The 25,899-nt window shown below is 42.9% G+C and overlaps 1 protein-coding gene across 2 annotated transcripts in view; it reads left to right on the top strand.

Annotated features, from left to right (window-relative positions):
• The window catches only part of ZSWIM8 (zinc finger SWIM-type containing 8), a 176,634-nt gene that overhangs the window by 76,289 nt on the left and 74,446 nt on the right, over positions 1–25,899 (top strand). For both annotated transcript variants that reach the window (XM_069753275.1, XM_069753274.1), the window contains exons 4-7: positions 4,178–4,350; positions 18,946–19,053; positions 19,131–19,212; positions 22,950–23,070. In XM_069753275.1, coding sequence (XP_069609376.1) covers positions 4,178–4,350; positions 18,946–19,053; positions 19,131–19,212; positions 22,950–23,070 — 484 coding nt within the window. The remainder of the gene's footprint in view (positions 1–4,177; positions 4,351–18,945; positions 19,054–19,130; positions 19,213–22,949; positions 23,071–25,899) is intronic.

Here is a 25,899-nt window from a genome sequence, read left to right as displayed (position 1 = left end):
ATTTGTTGGTAGTCTTCAGACTTCATAATGCCATGCACACGGTCAAGCAGTCCAGTGCCAGAGGCAGCAAAGCAACCCCAAAACATCAAAGAACCCTGCCATGTTTGACTGTAGGGACCGTGTTCTTTTCTTTGAATGCCTCTTTTTTTCTCTCCTGTAAACTCTGTTGATGCCTTTGCCCAAAAAGCTGCTCTTTTGTCTTATCTGACCAGAGAACATTCTTCCAAAACATTTTGGGCTTTTTCAGGTAAGTTTTGGCAAACTTCAGCCTGGCTTTTTTATGTCTTGGGGTAAGAAGTGGGGTCTTCCTGGGTCTCCTACCATACAGTCCCTTTTCATTCAGACGCCGATGGATAGTACGGGTTGACACTGTTGTACCCTCGGACTGCAGGGCAGCTTGAACTTGTTTGGATGTTAGTCGAGGTTCTTTATCCAACATCTGCACAATCTTGCGTTGAAATCTCTTGTCAATTTTTCTTTTCCATCCACATCTAGGGAGGTTAGCCACAGTGCCATGGGCTTTAAACTTCTTGATGACACTGCGCACGGTAGACACAGGAACATTCAGGTCTTTAGAGATGGACTTGTAGCCTTGAGATTGCTCATGCTTCCTCACCATTTGGTTTCTCAAGTCCTCAGACAGTTCTTTGGTCTTCTTTCTTTTCTCCATGCTCAATGTGGTACACACAAGGACACAGGACAGAGTTTGAGTCAACTTTAATCCATGTTAACTGGCTGCAAGTGTGATTTAGTTATTGCCAACACCTGTTAGGTGCCACAGGTAAGTTACAGGTGCTGTTAATTGCACAAATTAGAGAAGCATCACATGATTTTTCGAACAGTGCCAATACTTTTGTCCACCTCCTTTTTTATGTTTGGTGTGGAATTATATCCAATTTGGCTTTAGGACAATTCTTTTTGTGTTTTTTCATTTAAGACAAATTAAATGAAGATCATAATAACTAAGAATTTGTGTTTGCAATCATTTTCAGGAAGAAACTGAGTATTATCTGACAGAATTGCCAGGATCCTGCATTTTCTCATAGACTTGTATTAGCGACGTATCGCGACGGATGGCCACACGTTTCATCCCTCGTGCACTGGATCCTGTGGAATTTGACGTCCCGTCTTTTCCAAAAAAAGTTCCATGAAATGTTTTTTGTCTGCAGTGAAAAAACGTTCCCCGACTCCTCCTGCAGCATACGTTGTTCCACAGGATGGGAGCCTATGGATACTGGTTCCTGTGCATACTGTGAAACGCAGGAATCCAGTGACGGATGCAGTTTTTACTTCTGAGCATGCCCGGAAGCATATTCCAACCCGGGGAAAAGAGTCTGTCTCTCTCTCTCTCTCTCTCTCTCTCTCTCTCTCTCTCTCTCTCTCCATTGAAATTCAGGCAACAACGTGACTGGATGCGTTACACACGTTTTTCACTATTTTCACGACGTCCGTCGATACGTCACAACCACGCATTACGACGCCCGCCAGCAGACGGAAGTGTGAAAGAGGCCTTATGTGATAAACGTATAATAGCGGGAGATTATTATTTCAGCACAAGGAAAAAAAAAAGTACAATGTTTTGTTGTTTTTCAAACCCCTTAAATTCCGTGCAATTGTACCAATGCATCTGGCCATTTTGTAATATCAGGTAATATATGATAAATGATACCATTAGTCCAGGCAGGCCAAGCATGGAGGACAGTGTGCAGAGAGATATCCATTTCTGTTTGATATCCCAAGTCCCACAAACTAAAACAAGCACACAAACATAAAGAAAGAAGAAAACAAAAAAAGGAAAACAGATAAACATTTCTATGCAGTGAAGAGTCCAGTCTCCGGCCTGAGAGAGGACTTTCCGATTCACCTTCTACCTTAGCTATCGACAAAGATAACCAATAGTCACATTCTCCTGTGATCTTATCTAGTATCCACACTATGCCTTTTTAGAACTGGGCCAGAAGAATGTCCCTTCAATCCTTGGTGGTAATTCTGTTGGTTCGTAAAATATGACATTATTCTAGGCAACCTTCTTTGATCCTGTAGTCTGCAATAATGTTCATCTAGCCAGTCGAAGACATCGTTGGGAGAGTCATAAATTTGCACTTCACCAAAAGCTGCTATTATGAGTCGGGCAGGATATAACATAACATATGGTGGTTCCAATTATCTCATTAGCCTTTTAACTTCCGTAAATTGCGCCATTCGTTTTTGGAGTTCAGTTTAAAAGTCCGGGAACACGGATATCTTTCTGCTCTCAATGCATACATCAGGATTCTCTGTGGCTTTTCGGAGAATAGTGTCCTTATCCTTGTGATGTAACAGCTTTCAGGGAATCTATCAGCAGGTTTTTGCTACCTCATCTGAGAGGAGCCTGATGTAGGCAAAGGGAACCTGAATCCAATGATGTATTGCTTAGATAACTGGGTGCAGGCATTCTGACAGTGTTTTTAGATTTAGCCATGCAGCAGAGCTGTGGAAGCTAACCCTACCCTCATATATACATTGTCCATAGACAGTAAGGTGCTTAAAACAGAAGGGGGTGAAGTCGGACTATATGCACTCTGTGTGTCTCAGCAATGATAAGCTCCCGGTGCTAAAGCAATCATTGCAAGCAAACAAAACCACAGAGATTGATGAGGCATTTTCGCGCTGAGATCTACTTTAAGGGTATGTGCACACGTCAGGATTTTTAGCGTTTTTTTTTTTCGGAATTTCGCTATAAAAACGCTATAATTCCGCATTAAAAACGCTAAAATTATGCATCCTATCATTTAGAATGCATTCCGGATTTTTTGTGCAGATGTAAGCGTTTTTTTCCGCCCAAAAAAAAAACGCTTACCGCTAAAAATCCGGACATGCTCTATCTTTTTCCGGAATTTTTGCGGATTTCTAAGCCAAAATGACATTCCGAAAAAAAAAAAAAAAAAAAATCCGCAAAAAATCCGCAAAAAATCCGCGCAAAAAACGCGCAATTTCCACGAGAAATCCGTGCAAAAAAACAACAACGCGGATTTCTGGCAGAAATCTCAGGTTTTTGTCAGGAAAAAATCCTGACTTGTGCACATACCCTAAACCCTACCTCATGCTGTATTCAGATTACATAGCAAAAACCTGCTGACAAATTACCTTTAGGTTATGTGCACATGTCAGGATTTCTGGCAGAAATTTTCCTGACAAAAACCGGACATTTCTGCCAGAAATCCGCATGTGTTTTTTTTTTTTTTGCGTTTTTGATGCATTTTTTTGCATGGTTTTGATGGGTTTTTTTTTTGTTTTTTTCCAAATGCGAAAAAAACGCAGAATTAATGAACATGCTGCTTTTTTTTTTTTTTTTTTTTACCACGATGCGTTTTTTTCATGGAAAAAAAACGCATCATGTGCACAAAAATTGCGGACTGCATTCTAAATGATAGGATACATATGACTGCGGTTTCTAATGTGGTTTTATCACGTTTTTATAGCAAAAAAACGCGAAAAAAACACGAAAAAACCTGAATGTGTGCACATAGCCTTAATCTGGATGAATCTTAAAGGGAACCTGACAGCAGGATTGTGCATAACAACCTACATACACTGTCAGGTTGGCACTGTTATACTGATTACAATGATCCCTTGGTTTATGAAATCCGTCTTGTGGTTGTTGTGTAATCTTTATTTTCAGTGTTGAGTTAATGATATGCTCGTGCTGTGCGGGGGTCTGCATGTGGTGCTCTGATGAGCTATTCATAATGAAGACTGCTGACATGTCACTGATCCCTCATATAATATAGTCATTTTCTGACTTAGGCAAAGTTATCACAATTGACTAATTCTTAGATTTTTGTCTTAAAATGCAGCAAATTTTTCAAGTCAGTTCATACTGTTTGGTGAATCTGTCTAATTTTAAGACCGTCTAGTCTAAGTTTCCACCACCCTTTATGTCTCATGATGGTGCATCTTCCCTTCTTCAATGAGGCCATACCCCCCCACTTTCTGACATGTAGTAAAATGGTTTTAAAACACAAAGTAATAAATATGCTGACAGTTTTGGAAGAACTCTTGCGGATTTGGTTTAATAAATAAACCATATGCTCTAACACTGTTATAAGAATTAAATAATCTAATTGTTTTACTCATAAATATCCACATTTTATATTAAAGTTCCATTATAATTTTTTTTTAATTTTTCTCTTTTTAGGTTTCCATCTGAGTGCCACTGTGGTACCTCCACAAATGCTATCCCCGAAAGGCGCTTACAATGTGGCTGTGATGTTCGACCGGTGCCGGATCACGTCGTGCAGTTGTACATGTGGAGCGGGAGCAAAGTGGTGCTCCCATGTGGTGGCCCTCTGTCTCTTTAGGATACACAACGTTAGTACAATGGTTAATGGGGTGATATTTGTGTGTTTGGGATTTCACCCCCAGTGTAGTACAATAAAATACTGAGAAAATAGGTGAAGTGTCCAACACCATAAACTCCTAGCTTAATTTTGAAACCACTTGATGTGCTGCAAGTGATATCTGATCAGTTTTATTCCAGTGACTCTGCTACATAGAGCTTCGGTAATCACGCCTGGGAGTTACCTAGGCTGCATCTAAGGGACTTCATGATGTCCTATAATTAATCCCATAGATGTGGCTGTCTGTGTACAAATGTTTCTGGGAAGCAGTCGGGATGAGATGAATCACAAGAGTAAAATAGGTTTTGCATGAAAATGCTATTTTTACAATTTATATTCAATTTATGGTTATTTCTATGAAATCTATACATATCTGTACACTCACAATGTAAGAAGCTCTCAAAACTATAAGTTTTAATAATTTTTTTTTTTTTTATCAATTAACAAATTAGAAAGTGAATGCACAAAAGCTAAATCAAATATTTGGGGTGACAACTTTGTGACTTGAAAACCGCGTAAAAGCATCCTGTCTGCTGCATATACATGATCAGTTTTTGAAGGAACTTGTTAGGGAAGTTGTCCCAGATATCTTGAACTAACCACAGATCTTCAGTGGATTTAGGCTTGAACAAATCCGTATGTCTCTTCTTGTAATCCCAAACAGACTCGATGATTCAGAGATAAATCTGATTTGTCATTAAAAACGTAAAAACATTTGAAATGCTGATAATTGGACTTCAATAACATTATAAACAGCTGACTTGGCGATCTAAAACACTGAAGCATGAAACTACAAAAACCGAAATGTGAGAGCTGGTGTACAAAAAAATTAGATCAGGTGTCCTGGACTGAGTTAAAATGTTAAATATTTGACTTTAACAGAAAAAAATTTTTTCACTGAAGGGCGGGAGAGCTGCACAATAATGTGTCTGCAGGCAACAGTGAAACATGGTGGAGGTTATTTGGGGCTCTGGTCAAGGTTAATGGTATATTAAATGCTGGGGAAATCTACTCTGCAGCATGTTAACTTCCCCAAACATGCAGCCAATGTTATTAACAACTATCTTCAATATAAAGAAGAACAAGAAGTCCTGGGAAATGATAATATGCCCCCCACAGAGCCCTGATCTCAACTTCATCAAGTCTCTGGGATTACATCCAGTCTCTGTTCGGCGATGCGAGGCTGCGGCGGGCCCCCGTGTTTTCACAAAATGTTGGTGGAGTCCCCGCATTTCCCATTGTTTTCACTGCGAGGACCTGTGAAAATGGCTAAGAGGCGGCACATGCGCACATTGAGATTTTGCAGGGCAGTGACCCCAAACATAATTCAAGAAGCACCCATAAATGGATGGAAAGAAAGCAGAGTTCTGATGTGACCAGCAATGAATCCGGATCTAAATCCCATTGAACACCTGTGGAGAGATCTTAAAATTGCAGTTGGTAGTAGGCACCCTTCAAATATGAGAGACCTGGACCAGTTTGCCGAAGACTGGTCCAAGATTCCAGTTGAGAGGTGTAAGAAGCTTGTTGATGGTTTTAGGAAGCGATTGATTGCACTTATTTGTTCCAGAGGGTGTGCAAACAAATATTAGGCCTGGGTCATATTTGCAAGTTCAATGCGAGAAATTTGCGCGAGTCTCTCGCATCAATTCCCGGCACAACTGCCAGCACTCGAGACCTGAGTGTGTGGCTGCATGTATTTCTATGCAGCTGAACGCTCTGGTCCGAACCGCCGGTGGCAATGGCGGGAATTGATGCGAGAGACTCTCACGAGTTTCTTGTATTACACTCGCAAGTGACACCGGCCTCTAGTTGACGGTGCCAACAATTTTGTCTGGCCCTTCTTGGAGTTTTGTATGAAATTATGTCAAATTCTCTCTCTCTCTCTCTATGAAAATTGTACATTGACACTGAAGGCATCAAAACTATGAATTAACACATGTGGAATTATGTACTAAACAAAAAAGTGTGAAATTATGTCTTATATTCTAGTTTCTTCAAAGTAGCCACCTTTTGCTTTGATGACTGCTTTGTACACTCTTGGCATTCTCTTGATGAGCTTCAAGAGGTAGTCACCGGGAATGGTTTTCACTTCACAGGTGTGCCCTGTCAGGTTTAATAAGTGGGATTTCTTGCCTTATAAATGGGGTTGGGACCATCAGTTGTGTTGTGCAGAAGTCTGGTGGATACACAGCTGATGCTCGTACTGAATAGACTGTTAGGCTATGTGCACACTTTGCAGATTCCACTGCGGATTTTTCCGCAGCGGAATTGCAAAATCCGCAGTGAAAACCCATCGCGGTTTTTACTGCGGATTTATCGCGGTTTTTACTGCGTTTTCTTCTGCGGATTTTCAACTGCAGTTTTCTATTGGAGCAGCTGAAAATCCGCAGAAAAGAAGTGACATGCTGCGGAATGTAATCCGCAGCGTTTCCGCGCGGATTTTTCTGCAGCATGTGCACAGCGTTTTTTGTTTCCCATAGGTTTACATTGAAATGTAAACTCATGGGAAACTGCTGCGGATCCGCAGCGGTCAAATCCGCTGCGGATCCGCAGCAAAATCCGCAAAGTGTGAATATAGCCTTAGAATTTGTATTATGGCAAGAAAAAAGCAGCTAAGTAAAGAAAAATGAGTGGCCATCATTACTTAAAGAAATGAAGGTCAGTCAGTCCGAAAAATTGGGAAAACTTTGCAAGTGTCCCCAAGTGCAGTGGCAAAAACCCTCAAGCGCTACAAAGAAACTGGCTCACATGAGGACCGCTGTTGTGAATTCTGTGACAAAGCTCCCTCCTGTGGTCACAAGTGGTACTTCGGCTGATTCTCTCTGTGAGCTTCTGTTGGTGGAGGGAAGTGGTACTGCGGCTTCTGAGTTTCTTCCCTCAGGTGATCTGGTGAGGTCGTTAGGTGCTTCTCTACTTAACTCCACCTAATGCTTTGATCCTGGCTTCCTGTCTATGTTCCAGTGTTGGACTTGCTTTTCCCTGGATCATTCCTGTGGCCTGCTGCTCTGCATAGCTAAGTTCTTCTTTGCTATTTGTTTGCTATTTTTTCTGTCCAGCTTGTCTAATTTTTTGCTGGAAGCTCTTGGACGCAAAGGGTGTACCTCCGTGCCGTTAGTTCGGTACGGAGGGTCTTTTTGCCCCCTTTGCGTGGTTTTCTTTAGGGTTTTGTGTAGACCGCAAAGTTACCTTTTCTGTCCTCGCTCTGTTAAGAAAGTCGGGCCTCACTTTGCTGAATCTATTTCATCTCTACGTTTGTCTTTTCATCTTAACTCACAGTCATTATATGTGGGGGGCTGCCTTTTCCTTTGGGGTATTTCTCTGAGGCAAGGTAGGCTTATTTTCTATCTTCAGGCTAGTTAGTTTCTCAGGCTGTGCCGAGTTGCATAGGCAGAGTTAGGCGCAATCCACGGCTGCCTCTAGTGTTGTTTGGAGAGGATTAGGGATTGCGGTCTGCAGAGTTCCCACGTCTCAGAGCTCGTTCTATGATTTTGGGTTATTGTCAGATCACTGTATGTGCTCTGACCGCTATGTCCATTGTGGTACTGAATTGCCTTTCATAACAGTACAGGAAGCCAAAAGTACTAATGATTCTCAATAGAGGGAAAAAAGAAGTTCTGAGACCATTTTTTTTTCTTTGCACTGTGTTTTGCCTTTTTTTTCCCCTAGATATTTGGGTGGTTCAGTACACAGGTGTAGCGATGGACATTAGAAGTCTGTCTTCATCTGTGGATCAGCTCTCGGCAAGAGTACAAAAGATTCAAGACACTATTGATCAGAAATCTATGTTAGAACCAAGAATTCCTATTCCTGATTTGTTTTTTGGAGATAGAACTAAGTTTCTGAGTTTCAAAAATAATTGTAAATTATTTCTGGCCTTGAAACCTCGCTCCTCTGGTGATCCAGTTCAACAGGTTTTGATTGTTATTTCTTTTTTGCGCGGCGACCCTCAGGACTGGGCATTTTCTCTTGCGCCAGGAGATCCTGCATTGAGTAATATCGATGCGTTTTTCCTGGCGCTTGGATTGCTGTACGATGAACCTAATTCAGTGGATCAGGCAGAGAAAAATTTGCTGGCTCTTTGTCAGGGTCAGGATGAGATAGAGGTATATTGTCAGAAATTTAGAAAGTGGTCCGTGCTCACTCAATGGAATGAATCTGCGCTGGCAGCTATGTTCAGAAAGGGTATCTCTGAAGCCCTTAAGGATGTCATGGTGGGATTTCCTATGCCTGCTGGTTTGAATGAGTCTATGTCTTTGGCCATTCAGATCGGTCGACGCTTGCGTGAGCGTAAATCTGTGCACCATTTGGCGGTATTACCTGAGCTTAAACCTGAGCCTATGCAGTGCGATAGGACTTTGACCAGAGTTAAACGGCAAGAACACAGACGTCTGAATGGGCTGTGTTTCTACTGTGGTGATTCCACTCATGCTATCTCTGATTGTCCTAAGCGCACTAAGCGGTTCCCTAGGTCTGCCACCATTGGTACGGTACAGTCAAAATTTCTTCTGTCTGTTACCTTGATCTGCTCTTTGTCATAGTATTCTGTCATGGGATTTGTGGATTCAGGCGCTGCCCTGAATTTGATGGACTTGGAGTATGCTAAGCGTTGTGGGTTTCTCTTAGAGCCCTTGCAGTGTCCTATTCCATTGAGAGGAATTGATGCCACGCCTTTGGCCAAGAATAAGCCTCAATACTGGACCCAGCTGACCATGTGCATGGCTCCTGCACATCAGGAGGTTATTCGCTTTCTGGTGTTGCATAATCTGCATGATGTGGTCGTGTTGGGGTTGCCATGGCTACAAGCCCATAATCCAGTATTAGATTGGAAATCCATGTCGGTGTCCAGCTGGGGTTGTCAGGGGGTACATGGTGATGTTCCATTTCTGTCAATTTCGTCATCCACCCCTTCTGAGGTTCCAGAGGTTTTGTCTGATTACCGGGATGTGTTTGATGAGCCCAAGTCCGATGCCCTACTTCCGCATAGGGATTGTGATTGTGCTATCAATTTGATTCCTGGTAGTAAATTCCCAAAAGGTCGACTGTTTAATTTATCCGTGCCTGAGCACGCCGCTATGCGCAGTTATGTGAAGGAATCCCTGGAGAAGGGGCATATTCGCCCGTCATCATTAGGAGCAGGGTTCTTTTTTGTAGCCAAGAAGGATGGTTCGCTGAGACCTTGTATAGATTACCGCCTTCTAAATAAGATCACGGTTAAATTTCAGTACCCCTTGCCATTGTTATCTGATTTGTTTGCTCGGATTAAGGGGGCTAGTTGGTTCACCAAGATAGATCTTCGTGGTGCGTATAATTTGGTGCGAATCAGGCGAGGAGATGAATGGAAAACTGCATTTAATACGCCCGAGGGTCATTTTGAGTATCTAGTGATGCCATTCGGACTTGCCAATGCTCCATCAGTGTTTCAGTCCTTTATGCATGACATCTTCCGAGAGTACCTGGATAAATTCCTGATTGTGTACTTGGATGACATTTTGATCTTCTCGGATGATTGGGAGTCTCATGTGAAGCAGGTCAGAACAGTTTTTCAGGTCCTGCGTGCTAATTCTTTGTTTGTGAAGGGATCAAAGTGTCTCTTTGGTGTGCAGAAGGTTTCATTTTTGGGGTTCATCTTTTCCCCTTCTACTATCGAGATGGATCCTGTTAAAGGTCCAAGCCATCCATGATTGGACTCAGCCGACATCTCTGAAAAGTCTGCAAAAGTTCCTGGGCTTTGCTAATTTTTATCGTCGCTTCATCTGCAATTTTTCTAGTACTGCCAAACCATTGACCGATTTGACCAAGAAGGGTGCTGATTTGGTCAATTGGTCTTCTGCTGCTGTGGAAGCTTTTCAAGAGTTGAAGCGTCGTTTTTCTTCTGCCTTTGTGTTGTGTCAACCAGATGTTTCTCTTCCGTTCCAGGTCGAGGTTGATGCTTCTGAGATTGGAGCAGGGGCTGTTTTGTCGCAGAGAGGTTCTGATTGCTCAGTGATGAAACCATGCGCTTTTTTTTCCAGGAAGTTTTTGCCTGCTGAGCGAAATTATGATGTGGGCAACCGAGAGTTGCTGGCCATGAAGTGGGCATTCGAGGAGTGGCGTCATTGGCTTGAAGGAGCTAAGCATCGCGTGGTGGTATTGACTGATCATAAGAACTTGACTTATCTTGAGTCTGCTAAGCGGTTGAATCCTAGACAGGCTCGTTGGTCGCTGTTTTTTGCCCGTTTTGACTTTGTGATTTCGTACCTTCCGGGCTCTAAAAATGTGAAGGCGGATGCTCTGTCTAGGAGTTTTGTGCCCGACTCTCCGGGTTTGTCTGAGCCGGCGGGTATCCTCAAGGAAGGAGTAATTGTGTCTGCCATCTCCCCTGATTTGCGGCGGGTGCTGCAAAAATTTCAGGCTAATAAACCTGATCGTTGTCCAGCGGAGAGACTGTTTGTCCCTGATAAGTGGACCAATAAAGTTATCTCTGAGGTTCATTGTTCGGTGTTGGCTTGTCATCCTGGAATCTTTGGTACCAGAGAGTTAGTGGCTAGATCCTTTTGGTGGCCGTCTCTGTCGCGGGATGTGCGTACTTTTGTGCAGTCCTGTGGGATTTGTGCTCGGGCTAAGCCCTGCTGTTCTCGTGCCAGTGGGTTGCTTTTGCCCTTGCCGGTCCCGAAGAGGCCTTGGACACATATCTCTATGGATTTTATTTCTGATCTTCCCGTTTCTCAAAAGATGTCAGTCATTTGGGTGGTCTGTGATCGCTTTTCTAAGATGGTCCATTTGGTACCCTTGTCTAAATTGCCTTCCTCCTCTGATTTGGTGCCATTGTTCTTCCAGCATGTGGTTCGTTTACATGGCATTCCAGAGAATATCGTTTCTGACAGAGGTTCCCAGTTTGTTTCAAGGTTTTGGCGAGCCTTTTGTGGTAGGATGGGCATTGACTTGTCTTTTTCCTCGGCTTTCCATCCTCAGACTAATGGCCAGACCGAACGAACCAATCAGACCTTGGAAACATATCTGAGATGCTTTGTTTCTGCCGATCAGGATGACTGGGTGTCCTTTTTGCCTTTGGCTGAGTTCGCCCTTAATAATCGGGCCAGCTCGGCTACCTTGGTTTCGCCATTTTTCTGCAATTCTGGGTTCCATCCTCGTTTCTCTTCAGGACAGGTTGAGTCTTCGGACTGTCCTGGTGTGGATACTGTGGTGGACAGGTTGCAGCAGATTTGGACTCATGTAGTGGACAATTTGACCTTGTCCCAGGAGAAGGCTCAACGTTTCGCTAATCGCAGACGCCGTGTGGGTCCCCGACTTCGTGTTGGGGATCTGGTTTGGTTATCTTCTCGTCATATTCCTATGAAGGTTTCCTCTCCTAAGTTTAAACCTCGTTTCATTGGTCCGTATAGGATTTCTGAGGTTCTTAATCCTGTGTCTTTTCGTCTGACCCTTCCAGATTCTTTTTCCATACATAACGTATTCCATAGGTCATTGTTGCGGAGATACGTGGCACCTATGGTTCCATCTGTTGATCCTCCTGCCCCGGTTTTGGTGGAGGGGGAATTGGAGTATATTGTGGAGAAGATTTTGGATTCTCGTGTTTCTAGACGGAAACTCCAGTATCTGGTTAAATGGAAGGGTTATGCTCAGGAAGATAATTCCTGGGTTTTTGCCTCTGATGTCCATGCTCCCGATCTTGTTCGTGCCTTTCATGTGGCTCATCCTGGTCGGCCCTGGGGCTCTGGTGAGGGTTCGGTGACCCCTCCTCAAGGGGGGGGGGGGTACTGTTGTGAATTCTGTGGCAAAGCTCCCTCCTGTGGTCACAAGTGGTACTTCGGCTGATTCTCTCTGTGAGCTTCTGTTGGTGGAGGGAAGTGGTACTGCGGCTTCTGAGTTTCTTCCCTCAGGTGATCTGGTGAGGTCGTTAGGTGCTTCTCTACTTAACTCCACCTAATGCTTTGATCCTGGCTTCCTGTCTATGTTCCAGTGTTGGACTTGCTTTTCCCTGGATCATTCCTGTGGCCTGCTGCTCTGCATAGCTAAGTTCTTCTTTGCTATTTGTTTGCTATTTTTTCTGTCCAGCTTGTCTAATTTTTTGCTGGAAGCTCTTGGACGCAAAGGGTGTACCTCCGTGCCGTTAGTTCGGTACGGAGGGTCTTTTTGCCCCCTTTGCGTGGTTTTCTTTAGGGTTTTGTGTAGACCGCAAAGTTACCTTTTCTGTCCTCGCTCTGTTAAGAAAGTCGGGCCTCACTTTGCTGAATCTATTTCATCTCTACGTTTGTCTTTTCATCTTAACTCACAGTCATTATATGTGGGGGGCTGCCTTTTCCTTTGGGGTATTTCTCTGAGGCAAGGTAGGCTTATTTTCTATCTTCAGGCTAGTTAGTTTCTCAGGCTGTGCCGAGTTGCATAGGCAGAGTTAGGCGCAATCCACGGCTGCCTCTAGTGTTGTTTGGAGAGGATTAGGGATTGCGGTCTGCAGAGTTCCCACGTCTCAGAGCTCGTTCTATGATTTTGGGTTATTGTCAGATCACTGTATGTGCTCTGACCGCTATGTCCATTGTGGTACTGAATTGCCTTTCATAACAGACCGCCCCAGGAAAGGATGACCAAGAGTCACCTCTGCTTCTGAGGGTAAGATTATCCGAGTCACCAGCCTCAGAAATCCCAGGTTAACATCAGCTCAGATTAGAGGCCAGGTCAATGCCACACAAAGTTCTAGCAGCAGACGCATCTCTATAACAACTGTTAAGAGGAGACTTTGTGCAGCAAGCTTTCATGGTAAAATAGCTGTTAGGAAACCACTGCTATGGACAGGCAACAAGCAGAAGAGACTTGTTTGGGCTAAAGAACACAAGGAATGGACATTAGACCAGTGGAAATCTGTGCTTTGGTCTGATGAGTCCAAATTTGAGATCTTTGGTTCCAACCACCGTGTCTTTGTGCGACGCAGAAAAGGTGAACGGATGGACTCTACATGCCTGGTTCCCACCGTGAAGCATGGAGGAGGAGGTGTGATGGTGTGGGGGTTCTTTGCTGGTGACACTGTTGGGGATTTATTCAAAATTGAAGGCATACTGAACTAGCATGGCTACCACAGCATCTTGCAGTGGCATGCTATTCCATCCGGTTTGCGTTTAGTTGGACCATAATTTATTTTTCAACAGGGCAATGACCCCAAACACACCTCCAGGCTGTGTAAGGGCTATTTGACCAAGAAGGAGAGTGATGAGGTGCTACGCCAGATGACCTGGCCTCCAGTCACCAGACCTGAACCCAATCGAGATGGCTTAGGGTGAGCTGGACAGCAGAGTGAAGGCAAAAGGGCCAACAAGTGCTAAGCATCTCTGGGAACTCCTTCAAGAGTGTTGGAAGATCATTTCCGGTGACTACCTCTTGAAGCTCAATCAAGAGAATACCAAGTGTGCAAAGCAAATAGATTAATGGCTGCAGTCAAAATTAATCTGTGCTAGAGCAAGGAAATGTGCTATACATTTGAGTGCAGCCATTAATCTATTTGCTCTATGACTTTTTTTGGTTATGCACCAGTTCAGATTAGATTGCTATTCAGTCAGTTTTTCTATATCTACTAAGTGTGCAAAGCAGTCATCAAAGCAAAAGGTGGCTACTTTGAAGAACCTAGAATATAAGACATAATTTCAGTTGTTTCACACTTTTTTGTTAAGTATATAATTCCACATGTGTTAATTCATAGTTTTTGATGCCTTCAGTCATGAAAATACAGAAAAATCTTTAAATGAGAAGGTGTCCAAACTTTTGGTCTGTACTGTATGTATATATATACATACACACACACACACACACTGTGGAGATATAAATATATATATGTGTGTGTGTGTGTGTATGTATATGTGTATACATGTATATGTGTGTATATATGTATATATGTGTGTGTGTGTGTATATATATATATATATATATATATATATATATATATATATATATATATATATATATACACACTAGCTATTGAACCCGTCATTTATATTGGTATATGGTCTCCATCCTGTCATGTGCTGCTCCATCCTGCGTCCCCATCCTGTCATGTGCTTCTCCATCATGCGTCCCCATCCTGTCATGTGCTGCTCCATCCTGCGTCCCCATCCTGTCATGTGCTGCTCCATCCTGCGTCCCCATCCTGTCATGTGCTGCTCCATCCTGCGTCCCCATCCTGTCATGTGCTGCTCCATCCTGCGTCCCCATCCTGTCATGTGCTGCTCCCATCCTGCACCCACGTTCTGTCATGTGCTCCCATCCTGCGCCACCGTTCTGTAATTTGCTGCTCCTATCCATATGCCCCGTACACTGCTCCATAAAGGTTTATGGCCCCCATAAGATGCTCCATAATATATGCCCCGTACACTGCTCCATAAAGGTTTATGGCCCCCATAAGATGCTAAATAGTGTATGCCCCGTACACTGTTCCATAAAGGTTTATGGCCCCCATAAGATGCTCCATATTATATGCCCCCGTACACTGCTCCATAAAGTTTTATGGCCCCCATAAGATGCTCCATATTATATGCCCCCGTATACTGCTCCATAAATGTTGATGGCCCCCATAAGATGCTCCATATTATATGCCCCCGTATACTGCTCCATAAATGTTGATGGCCCCCATAAGATTCTCCATATTATATGCCCCGTACACTGCTCCATTATGGTTGATGGCACCATAAGATGCTCCATAGTGTATGCCCCGTACGCTGCTGCGATATATATATATATAAAAAAATACCATACTCACCTATCGTCTCTGGGCGCCGAGTGCTGGGGGTCAGGTGCCGGAGTCGCCGCTAGCTCAGGCCCCTGGCACTTGCTATATTCACCTGGCCCTGATCCAGCGCTGCGTCCGCTCCGTGTTCCGGCTCTTCTGGCTGTGACTGTTCAGTCAGAGGGCGGCGCGCATTAAGCGCGTCATCGCGCCCTCTGAACTGTGAACGTCACAGGCAGAGGACCCGGGAGACGGAGCCGCACGCAGCGCTGGAACGGGGGACAGGTGAATATACTCACCCTCCTGCTACGTCCCTGCTTCTCCGTTGGAGATCGCGGTGTGCGTTCAGTGTTTACCCATACCGCGATCTCCTGGGAGCGTCACTCTGTGGGGTCCAGACTGCGCCGGCGCAGTCTATAAAGGCTTTGGACAGAGTGACGCTCCCAGCATTATATCATAGATACACACACATACACACACGCACACACACACTCAAAAAATAAAGGGAAAACCTAAACAGAATATAACTCCAAGTAAATCAAATTTCTATGAAATCAAACTGTCCACTTAGGAAGCAACACTGTTTGACAATCAATTTCACATGCTGTTGTGCAAATGGAATAGACAACAGATAGAAATTATTGGAAATTATAAAGACACACTCAATAAAGGAGTGGTTCTGCAGGTAGGGACCACAGACCACATCTCAGTACCAATGCTTTCTGGCTGATGTTTTGGTCACATTTGAATGTTGGTTGTGCTTTCACACTCATGGGTAGCATAAGACGGACCCTACAACCCACACAAGTGGTTCAGGTAGTGCAGCTCATCCAGGATGGCACATCAATGTGAGCTGTGGCAAGAAGGTTTGCTGTGTCTGTCAGCATAGTGTCCAGAGGAGGCGCTACCAGGAGACAGGCCAGTACACCAGGAGACGTGGAAGGGGCCATAGGAGGGCAACAACCCAGCTGCAGGACCGCTACCTCAGCCTTTGTTCAAGGAGGAACAGGAGGAGCACTGCCAGAGCCCTGCAAAATGACCTACAGCAGGCCACAAATGTGCATGTGTCTGCACAAACGGTTAGAAACCGATTCCATGAGGATGGTCTGAGTGCCCAACGTCCACAGATGGAGGTTGCGCTCACAGCCCAACACCGTGCAGGACGCTTGGCATTTGCCACAGAACACCAGGGTTGGCAAATTCTCCACTGGCGCTCTTGTGCTCCTCACAGATGAAAGCAGGTTCACACTGAGCACATTTGACAGACGTGACAAAGTCAGGAGATGCGATCTGCTGCCTGCAACATCCTTCAGCATGACCGGTTTGGCAGTGGGTCAGTAATGGTGTGGGGTGGCATTTCTTTGGAGGGCTGCACAGCCCTCCATGTGCTCGCCAGAGGTAGCCTGACTGCCATTAGGTACCAAGATGAGATCCTCAGACCACTTGTGAGACCATATGCAGCACAGACTGTCCAGGAGTTGGCGGATGCTTTAGGCCAAAGGTGTCAAACTGCAATCCTCAAGGGCTGAAAACAGGTCGTGTTTTCAGGATTTCCTTGTACTGCACAGGTGATAATTTAATCACCTACACACATAATGATTACAGCACCTTGTGCAAAGCTAAGGAAATCTTGAAAACACGCATGGCTTGCGGCCCTTTGAGGAATGCAGTTTGACACCCCTGCTTTAGTCCATGTCTGTGAGGAGGTCCCTCAGGAGACCATCCGCCACCTCATCAGGAGCATGCTAAGGCGTTGTAGGGAGGTCATACAGGCATGTGGAGGCCAGACACACTACTGAGCATCATTTCCTTGTCTTGAGGTATTTCCACTGAAGTTGTATGAGCCTGTAACTTCATTTTCCACTTTAATTATGAGCATCATTCCAGCTCCAGACCTCCGTGGGATATTAGTTGTGATTTACGTTGATCTTTTTTAGGTTTTATTGTTCTCAACACATTCCACTATGTAATGAATAAAGATTTACAACTGGAATATTTCATTCAGTGATATCTAGGATGTGGGATTTTAGTGTTCCCTTTATTTTTTTTGTCTGCATTGTATGTATGTTTGTATGTATATATGTATATGTACAGTTAAGTCCGTATATATTTGGACAGATATTTTTCTAATTTTGGTTATAGACATTACCACAATGAATTTTAAACAAAACAATTCAGATGCAGTTGAAGTTCAGACTTTCAGCTTTCATTTGAGGGTATCCACATTAAAATTGGATGAAGGGTTTAGGAGTTTCAGCTCCTTAACATGTGCCACCCTGTTTTTAAAGAGACCAAAAGTAATCGTACAATTGACTCCAAGGCTATTTCAAGGACAAGTGTGGGCAATCCCTTTGTTATGTCATTCTCAATTAAGCAGATAAAAGGCCTGGAGTTGATTTGAGGTGTGGTGCTTGCATTTGGAAGGTTTTGCTGTGAAGTAAACATGCGGTCAAAGGAGCTCTCCATGCAGGTGAAACAAGCCATCCTTAAGCTGCGAAAAAAAAAAAAAAAGCATCCGAGGAATTGCTACAACATTAGGAGTGGCAAAATCTACAGTTTGGTACATCCTGAGAAAGAAAGCACTGGTGAACTCAAAAATGCAAAAAGACCTGGGCGCCCATGGAAGACAACAGTGGTGGATGATCGCAGAATAATCTCCATGGTGAAGAGAAACCCCTTCACAACACTCAACCAAGTGAAGAACACTCTCCAGGAGGTCGGTGTATCAATATCCAAATCTATCATAAAGAGAAGACTGCATGAAAGTAAATACAGAGGGTTCACTGCACGGGTCAAGCCACTCGTAAGCATCAAGAATAAAAAGGCTAGACTGGACTTTGCTAAAAACCCAACAGAGTTCTGGATAAAAATACTTTGGACACATGAAACCAAGATCAACCTCTACCAGAATGATGGAAAGAGAAAAGTATGGCAAAGGTGTGGTACAGCTCATGATCCAAAGCATACCACATCATCTGTAATACACGGAGGCGGTGTGATGGCTTGGGCATGCGTGGCTGCCAGTGGCACTTGGTCACTAGTGTTTATTGATGATGTGACACAGGACAGAAGCAGCCGAATGAATTCTGAGGTATTCAGAGCCAGACTGTGTGCTCAGATCCAGCCAGATGCAGCAAAACTGGTCGTCGTTTCATACTACAGATGGACAATGACCCAAAACATAAAGCCAAAGCAACCCAGGAGTTTATTAAAACAAAGAAGTGAAATATTCTTGAATGGCCAAGTCAGTCACCTGATCTCAACCAAATTGAGCATACATTTCACTTGTTAAAGACTAAACTTCAGACAGAAAAGGCCACAAACAAACAGCAACTGAAAACCACCGCAGTGAAGGCCTGGCAGAGCATCAGAAAGGAGGAAACACAGCGTCTGGTGATGTCCATGAGTTCAAGACTTCAGGCAGTCATTGCCAACAAAGGGTATTCAACCAAGTACTAAAAATTTACATTTTATTTAAAATTATTGAATCTGTCCAATTACTTTTGGTCCCTTTAAAAACAGGGTGGCACATGTTAAGGAGCTGAAACTCCTAAACCCTTCATCCAATTTTAATGTGTATACCCTCTAATGAAAGCTGAAAGTCTGAACTTCAACTGCATCTGAATTGTTTTGTTTAAAATTCATTGTGGTAATGTCTACAACCAAAATAAGGAAAATGTTGTCTCTGTCCAAACATATATGGACCTAACTGTATGTATGTGTGTGTGTATAAATATATATATATATATATATATATATATATATATATGTGTGTGTGTGTGTTCTGCTTTTCTTCTTCATATGACGTGAAAAGCTGATTATAGTTTTGCTTACAATGACATATAATTTCTATAGGCTTCTGCAGTCTGTTTGCGAGCTCCAGTTTCTGAATCCTTGTCCAGACTACAGAGGGATCAACTCCAAAAGTTTGCCCAGTATCTCATCAGTGAGTTACCACAGCAGGTGGGTAATTTGTGCTTTGATGTATCATAGGTGACCAATAGCGATTACTGTTCTCACTTTAATCTGTCTTCATTCAGATACTTCCCACAGCTCAGCGTCTTCTGGATGAATTACTGTCTTCACAGTCCACTGCCATTAACACGGTGTGCGGAGCCCCAGGTAGCTGCGATGTTCAAAAGTTTGCTTCTGTGTCTAGTGTTAGCAGTGTGCTGGTGCCCAATTCTATTTATCCGCTTGTAAAGCATGTGGGTTTTGAAATTGCTGTTTAGAAAGGCGTGTTTTTCATTATTATTTTTAATTCATATTAAGTTTTCAGGGATCTTATGTTCTATACTTGATATATCCAATATTGAACTTTTGATGTACACCTTTTATAACTAGTCAGTCTTAAGCACTACTTTTTTTTCTTTGTGTCGCGCACTTCTACATTTTGTGCTATTTACAGGGGTTGGACAAAATAATGGAAACATCAACAAAAGTTAAATATGGTGTAGGTCCACCTTTTGCGGTGATTACAGCCTCAATTCTCCGAGGTATGGATTCATACAAGGTGTGAATTGTTTCCAGAGGAATTTTAGCCCATTCTGCAGTTAAAAAACCCTTCAGTTCTTTTAGCGACGATGGTGGCGGAAATCGACGTCTAACTTGAATCTCTAAAATCGACCATAAATGCTCAATAATGTTGAGGATTGTTGGGGCCAGATGAGAAGCTCAACTTCATTAGAATGTTCCTCGTGCCATGCTTTAATGATTCTAGCTGTATGAATTGGTGCATTATCATCCTGAAAGATGTCGTTCCCCTCCGGGAACAGTGCTCGAACCACTGGATGCACTTGGTCGCCCAAAATGCCTAAATAATCTCGGCTGTTCTTCCATGAAGGGATATCATTGGCTGGGGGATCTCCACGAAATAGTACCCCAGATCATCACAGAACCTCCACCATGTTTTACGGTTGGGAGAAGGCAGTCTGGATGAAATGCTTCTTTCGGCTGTCTCCAAACGTACACTCGGCCAGAGGTCAGAAATAGGGTAAACGATGATTCGTCTGACAATATCACATGTTTCCACTTCTCGACGGACCAATTCTAGAGGTTTCTACACCACTCTAAATGCTTGGAAACATTTGTCATTGAGAGCAGCGGTTTTCTAATTGCAGATCTTCCGTGGAATCCAGATTTGTGCAGCTCCCGACGAACAGTTTTCGTGGAAACTGGGTTCTGTAGGTGTTCATTGAGCTCAGCAGTGATTTTCGGAGCCGTGGTCTTGCGATTCTGTCTCACAATTTTCTTTAGAGTCAGACGGTCTTTCTCAGTCATCTTTGACTTTCGGCCGGACCTGTGCTTTGCTGCGGACGTTTTTCCCTCTCTTTCAAACGCTGTCATTACTTTGGAGACAGTACCTCTTGGCACTTTCTGTTAAGATACCGTCACACTCAGCGACGCTGCAGTGATATAGACAACGAGCCGACCTAAACTAGATCGCTGGAGCGTCGCTGTTTAGGTCGCTGTAGAGACGTCAAACACAGCAGCTCCAGGACGATGCAGGAGCGATCCAGTGACGTAACGGCGACTTACTTATCGTTCTCGCAGGTTGTTAGCTCCATGTAAAACGTTGCTGGTGTCGTTGCTTTTGCTGTCAAACATGACGATACACACCGACCTGACGACCAAATAAAGTTCTGGACTTCTAGCTCCGACCAGCGATGGCACAGCGGGATCCAGATCGCTGCTGCGTGTCAAACACAACGAGATCGCTATCCAGGACGCTGCAACGTCACGGATCGTTGTCATTCTCGTTGCAAAGTTGCTGAGTGTGACGGTACCTTTACACTATCGCCTGCCATACGAGCTCCAACAATTTGGCCTCTTTGAAAATCCGAGATGTCTGCTATTGGTATCAGGTTCTCATCAATGTTCTTACAATTCTGCAAAACAAACAGTTAATTTACATATACATATCACAAATAATCATCTACAAAACATTACCATATGTCACGGTTTGCATGTTTATCACATGTTCGAAGATTATGATGCCAAAACGTTTGGTGTTTCCATTATTTTCTCCAACCCCTGTTGATGGGCAGTTTTGCATTTCAGAGGACTTGTTCGCTCTCTGGACATGACTGAACTCATTGCTGTTCCTCAGTGATCCCTCCATGAAATATTATAAATAAATTGACAGTGTGGATGGGCCATCCACTTTTGCGTTGGTTATCTCCTTTGAAATCTTCAGACCTCATTTGAACAAATCTCTAGCTGGTAACAGGAACAACGCGACAGTTATAAGAATAAATGCTCCAGAATTGTGACATTATGGGGTCCTTATGTGATGAAACTGCTAACACACTGTGAACTATCTACTTTTAATGTGCATTTACGCTGCGCGATTCTTTGGAATATGCGTCTCTTGATAATTGTGCAGAGCAAACAGCAGTCAGCCAACATCCGACATAATACTTGTTAATCTAGTGAAATGTTATTTTGGTTTACTTAAAAGATTATAGTTCTTCACAGCACATCATGTGTGTAATCAGGACCTGTGCTGACGAGAACAAAGGCAGCCTATGCGCACTGAAGGATCTATTACAGATCGTTCTGTGCACATGTTAAAATGCACACATTAAATGACCACCGACCTGCAAACCAGTAGCTGATCAGTGGTTGTTTAGTGACTCAAATCATGTAGTGTAAAGCCATCCTCCTATATCGTAATCCCACTTTCATCAGAATAAAATCTGCCTATCGTATGTTTGCTCAATCAGATGTTTCTTGCCATCTCATGTTCCATTATGTTTTGTGTGTATTTAGTAGTGATGAACGAGTATACTCTGTACTCAAGATTTCCCAAGCATGCTCGGATGTCCTCCGAGTATTTGTAAGTACTCAGAGATTTAGTTTTCTGCTCCGCAGGTGAATGATTTACATCTGTTATGCAAATTGCCTCTTCTGAGAAAAAGAGGACTTAAACTCTATAGCGCCACCTGTTGGAAGTAGCGATCCTACAAGTCACAATCAACCCTTTAACGAGTCGTGCAATATGACTTAGGATAAAAGCCAAATCAATATCTCAATTCGCAGACACGGTGTTTCGGGCTGTTGACCCTCTTCAGTGCGAAGCATAAGAACTGATTTGGCTAGATGAGAGGCTCTGGACTGGGGTCTAAGGGGTATCGTTTCTCCTTATGGAGAGTGACATACCATCTCTGGCTTGTCATATTGCACGACTCGTTAAAGGGTTGATTGTGACTTGTAGGATCGCTACTTCCAACAGGTGGCGCTATAGAGTTTAAGTCCTCTTTTTCTCAGAAGAGGCAATTTGCATATTATATTTCCCAGAGGAGCATTGCACGGCGAATAAGCCTCCTTACCTTGACAAGCCAGAGCTGGTATTTCACTCTCCATAAGGAGAAACGATACCCCTTACATCTGTTAGCCACCCTAAGTGCGTGTGGGGGTTGCCTGGTTGGTAGGGAATCCCCTCATGTACTTATGCTGGCTATCAGATGTAAATCATTCAGCTGCGGCCCAGAAAACTAAATCTCCAAGTACTTACAAATACTTGGAGGACACCCGAGCATGCTCGGGAAATCTCGAGTAACGAGTATACTCGCTCATCACTAGTATTTAGCCTATAAAATATATAGACATACTGATATATAAATGTTTTATTGCATACTTTGATTTTCACAGGTTGGATAATATGCTATTGCAACTCTATACAAGTGTATTATAAGGATCTTTGTAAGGATATGGTGGAAATAGTAATTAGTAGGTTTGGAAACCACCAGACATATGAATTACATATACTGAACTACCAACTGATATTGTAGAACATTAGTCAATGACTTTGTTGTAAGCTTGTTATTGATAAGCTCATTGTCGACTTTTTGTTCCAGACCCCACAGCAGGACCCTCTGCCTCTGACCAGAGCACTTGGTACCTGGATGAATCCACTTTGAGTGATAACATAAAAAAGACTCTCCATAAGTTCTGTGGCCCCTCTCCTGTTGTTTTTAGGTACGGTAACTTCACATTCTTTAGTTGATTGGAAGATCTGATACATTAGTGAGTGTTATGTTTATTATACTTGGATTACGAGTAAATTCAAAAACTACAATATTTAGCATCATAATGCTTCTGAATAATTAAACACCTTAAGGACCAGGGGTATTTCCATTAATGAGTTTCCATTTTTTGCTTTTTATCATATCTTGCACTGGAAAACGGGGTGAAAAATAATCAAAGTGCGGCAAAATCACAAAAAAGTGCAATAACACAATAATTTTTTTTTTTTTACTATGTTCACTAAATGCTAAAACTGACCTGCCATTATGATTCGCCAAGTCATTACGAGTTTGTAGACAACAAACATGTCTAGGTTCTTTTTTATTTAAATGGTGAGAAAAAAAAATCCAAAGTTTGTAAAATAAATAAAGTATTGTTTTGCCTTGCGGACAGTGACATGTTAATCATGTCGAGGTGAGGAGACTTAAAGCCGCAGGGTCCTCCCTCCTTATGTACTCGTGTGCCTTGTTATCTGCTCATGTTTAATGTATTTGTCTATATTTGCCCCGTATTCACATGTAAAGCGCCATGGAATAAATGGCGCTATAAAAATGTATAATAATAATAAAAATAATAAAAATGTCTCAGGATGAGACAATGTAAAAAAAATTAAAAAGTGTAAAAATATATATATTTTTTTAAAATACCCAAATAAAGAAAAAAACAAATATTTTTCCAATAAATACGTTTATTTACATAAATAAAGTACACATTTGATATCGCTGCTCTATAAAATTATTCCTCTTGTTAGCTCCTTCAGTGAACACTGTAAAAAGAGGCAAAAAACAATGCTTTATCATCATACCGCCGACCAAAAAGTGCGATAAAAAAAGACAATCTAATATATAAAGCTGAATGTGTGTGTGTGTGTGTGTATGTATGTATGTCCGGGATTGGCATCTGCACCGTCGCAGCTACAGCCACAAAATTTTGCACACTCACACGTCTGGACCCTGAGAGCGTCATAGGCTATGTTGTGAGGTGAAATTTTAACCCTGCGCTTTCCAATTCACCAAACAATTTTGCCCATATCTACATAATGGGGAAAAGTGAAAGGAAAAGTGTTGGAGGCAAATTGACAGCTGCCAGATGTGAACAAGGGGGACTTAAAGAATGAGAGCGATGGCGCCAAAGAGTATATACCGTACAGTTGCTAAGGTGGGGTCCCGACATGGGATACTCACCACACACGGGGATATGAACACACACACAAAATGCGCCACACACTACCACGTGCTTTAACACATATTACCCTCAGCACACATTTCACCACACATACACCAACCTCGCCACATAAAAGTCGAAACACAAAAGTCGGCGATCAAAACTCGCCATGCGCAAAACTCGCCACATGCAAAAACTAGGCTCACGCAAAACTCGCCACAAGTGCAAAACTCACCTCATGGAAAACTCGCCACATGCAAAACTTGCACATGCGGAAAAAATGCCACATGCACAAAAGTTGCAACACATGCAAAAGTTGCCTCACACAAAACTTGCACATACTCAAAAGGCACCACACATAAAACTCGCCACGCGCAAAACTCGCCATGCGCAAAACTTGCTGCACACAACTTGCTACACTAACCTGTCACATGCAACTCGACACACAAAAAGTTGCTACACGCATGTCGCCACACAAAACTCATATCACAAAAGTCGCTACATGCATGTCGCCACACACAACTCAACACACAACTTGACAAACGAAACTAGCCCTAAAACACACAAGAGTCTGGTGGTATCCTTCAAAAACAAAAATCTGATTAATAAGCAGACAAACTACAAGAGCAACAAATGTACCATATAGGAAATACGGCAGCTGTCACTCACATGACCTGTCTATTATGTGTATGTGTGAGCTAATATATACTGCCAGGGGGGAGGGCTTCCTGTTGGCTGGGGATTTATCATGCTGCCAATTTAGCTTACAAATACTGAGGTAAAAATACTGAGGAAATAACGTGTGAACGAGGTCTAATACAGGAGGAGATGACACAGAGGTATATACCATATACAGGGGAGATGACACACAGATATATACTATATACAGGAGAGATGACACACAGGTATATACTATATAGAGGAGGAGATGACATACAGGTATATACTATATACAGGAGGAGATGACACACAGGTATATACTATATACAGGAGGAGATGACACACAGGTATATACTATATACAGGAGCAGATGACCTACAGGTATATAGTATATACAGGAGATGACATACAGGTATATGCTATATATAGAAGATGACATACAGGTATATACTATATAAAGGGGAGATGACATACAGGTATATACTATATAAAGGGGAGATGACACACATGTATATACTATATACAGGAGATGACATACAGGTATATACTATACAGGAGATGACATACAGGTGTATACTATATATAAGAGAGATGACAAACATGTATATACTGAGGTGAAAATGAGAGGTGTGAGGTGAAAATGAAAAGGTGTGAGTGCAAAATGAGAGGAGTGAGGGAAAATAGTGGAGTGATCAGAAAATGACAAGTGTTAGGGGGAATGAGAGGAGTGAGGGAGAAAATGAGAGGTGTGAGGAAGAAAATGAGAGATGTGAGGGGGAAAAAGTGAGGTGCTATAACTAACCACAGATATTTACTATGCCCAGGCAACGCCGGGCTCTTCAGCTAGTTGTAAATAAAAATGGTACTGCTGAAAACGTCATCTTGTCATGCAAAAAACAAGCCGCCATCTGCAGAAAAATAAGTTATAGATCTCAGAATAAAGCAATGCAAAAATAT

This window comes from Ranitomeya imitator, chromosome 2 (genome assembly GCF_032444005.1).
Source record: "Ranitomeya imitator isolate aRanImi1 chromosome 2, aRanImi1.pri, whole genome shotgun sequence".
NCBI classification, from domain to species: domain Eukaryota; kingdom Metazoa; phylum Chordata; class Amphibia; order Anura; family Dendrobatidae; genus Ranitomeya; species Ranitomeya imitator.
The sequence above is the reverse complement of the archived record's forward strand: the minus strand, read 5'-3'. Positions and strand labels throughout refer to the sequence as shown.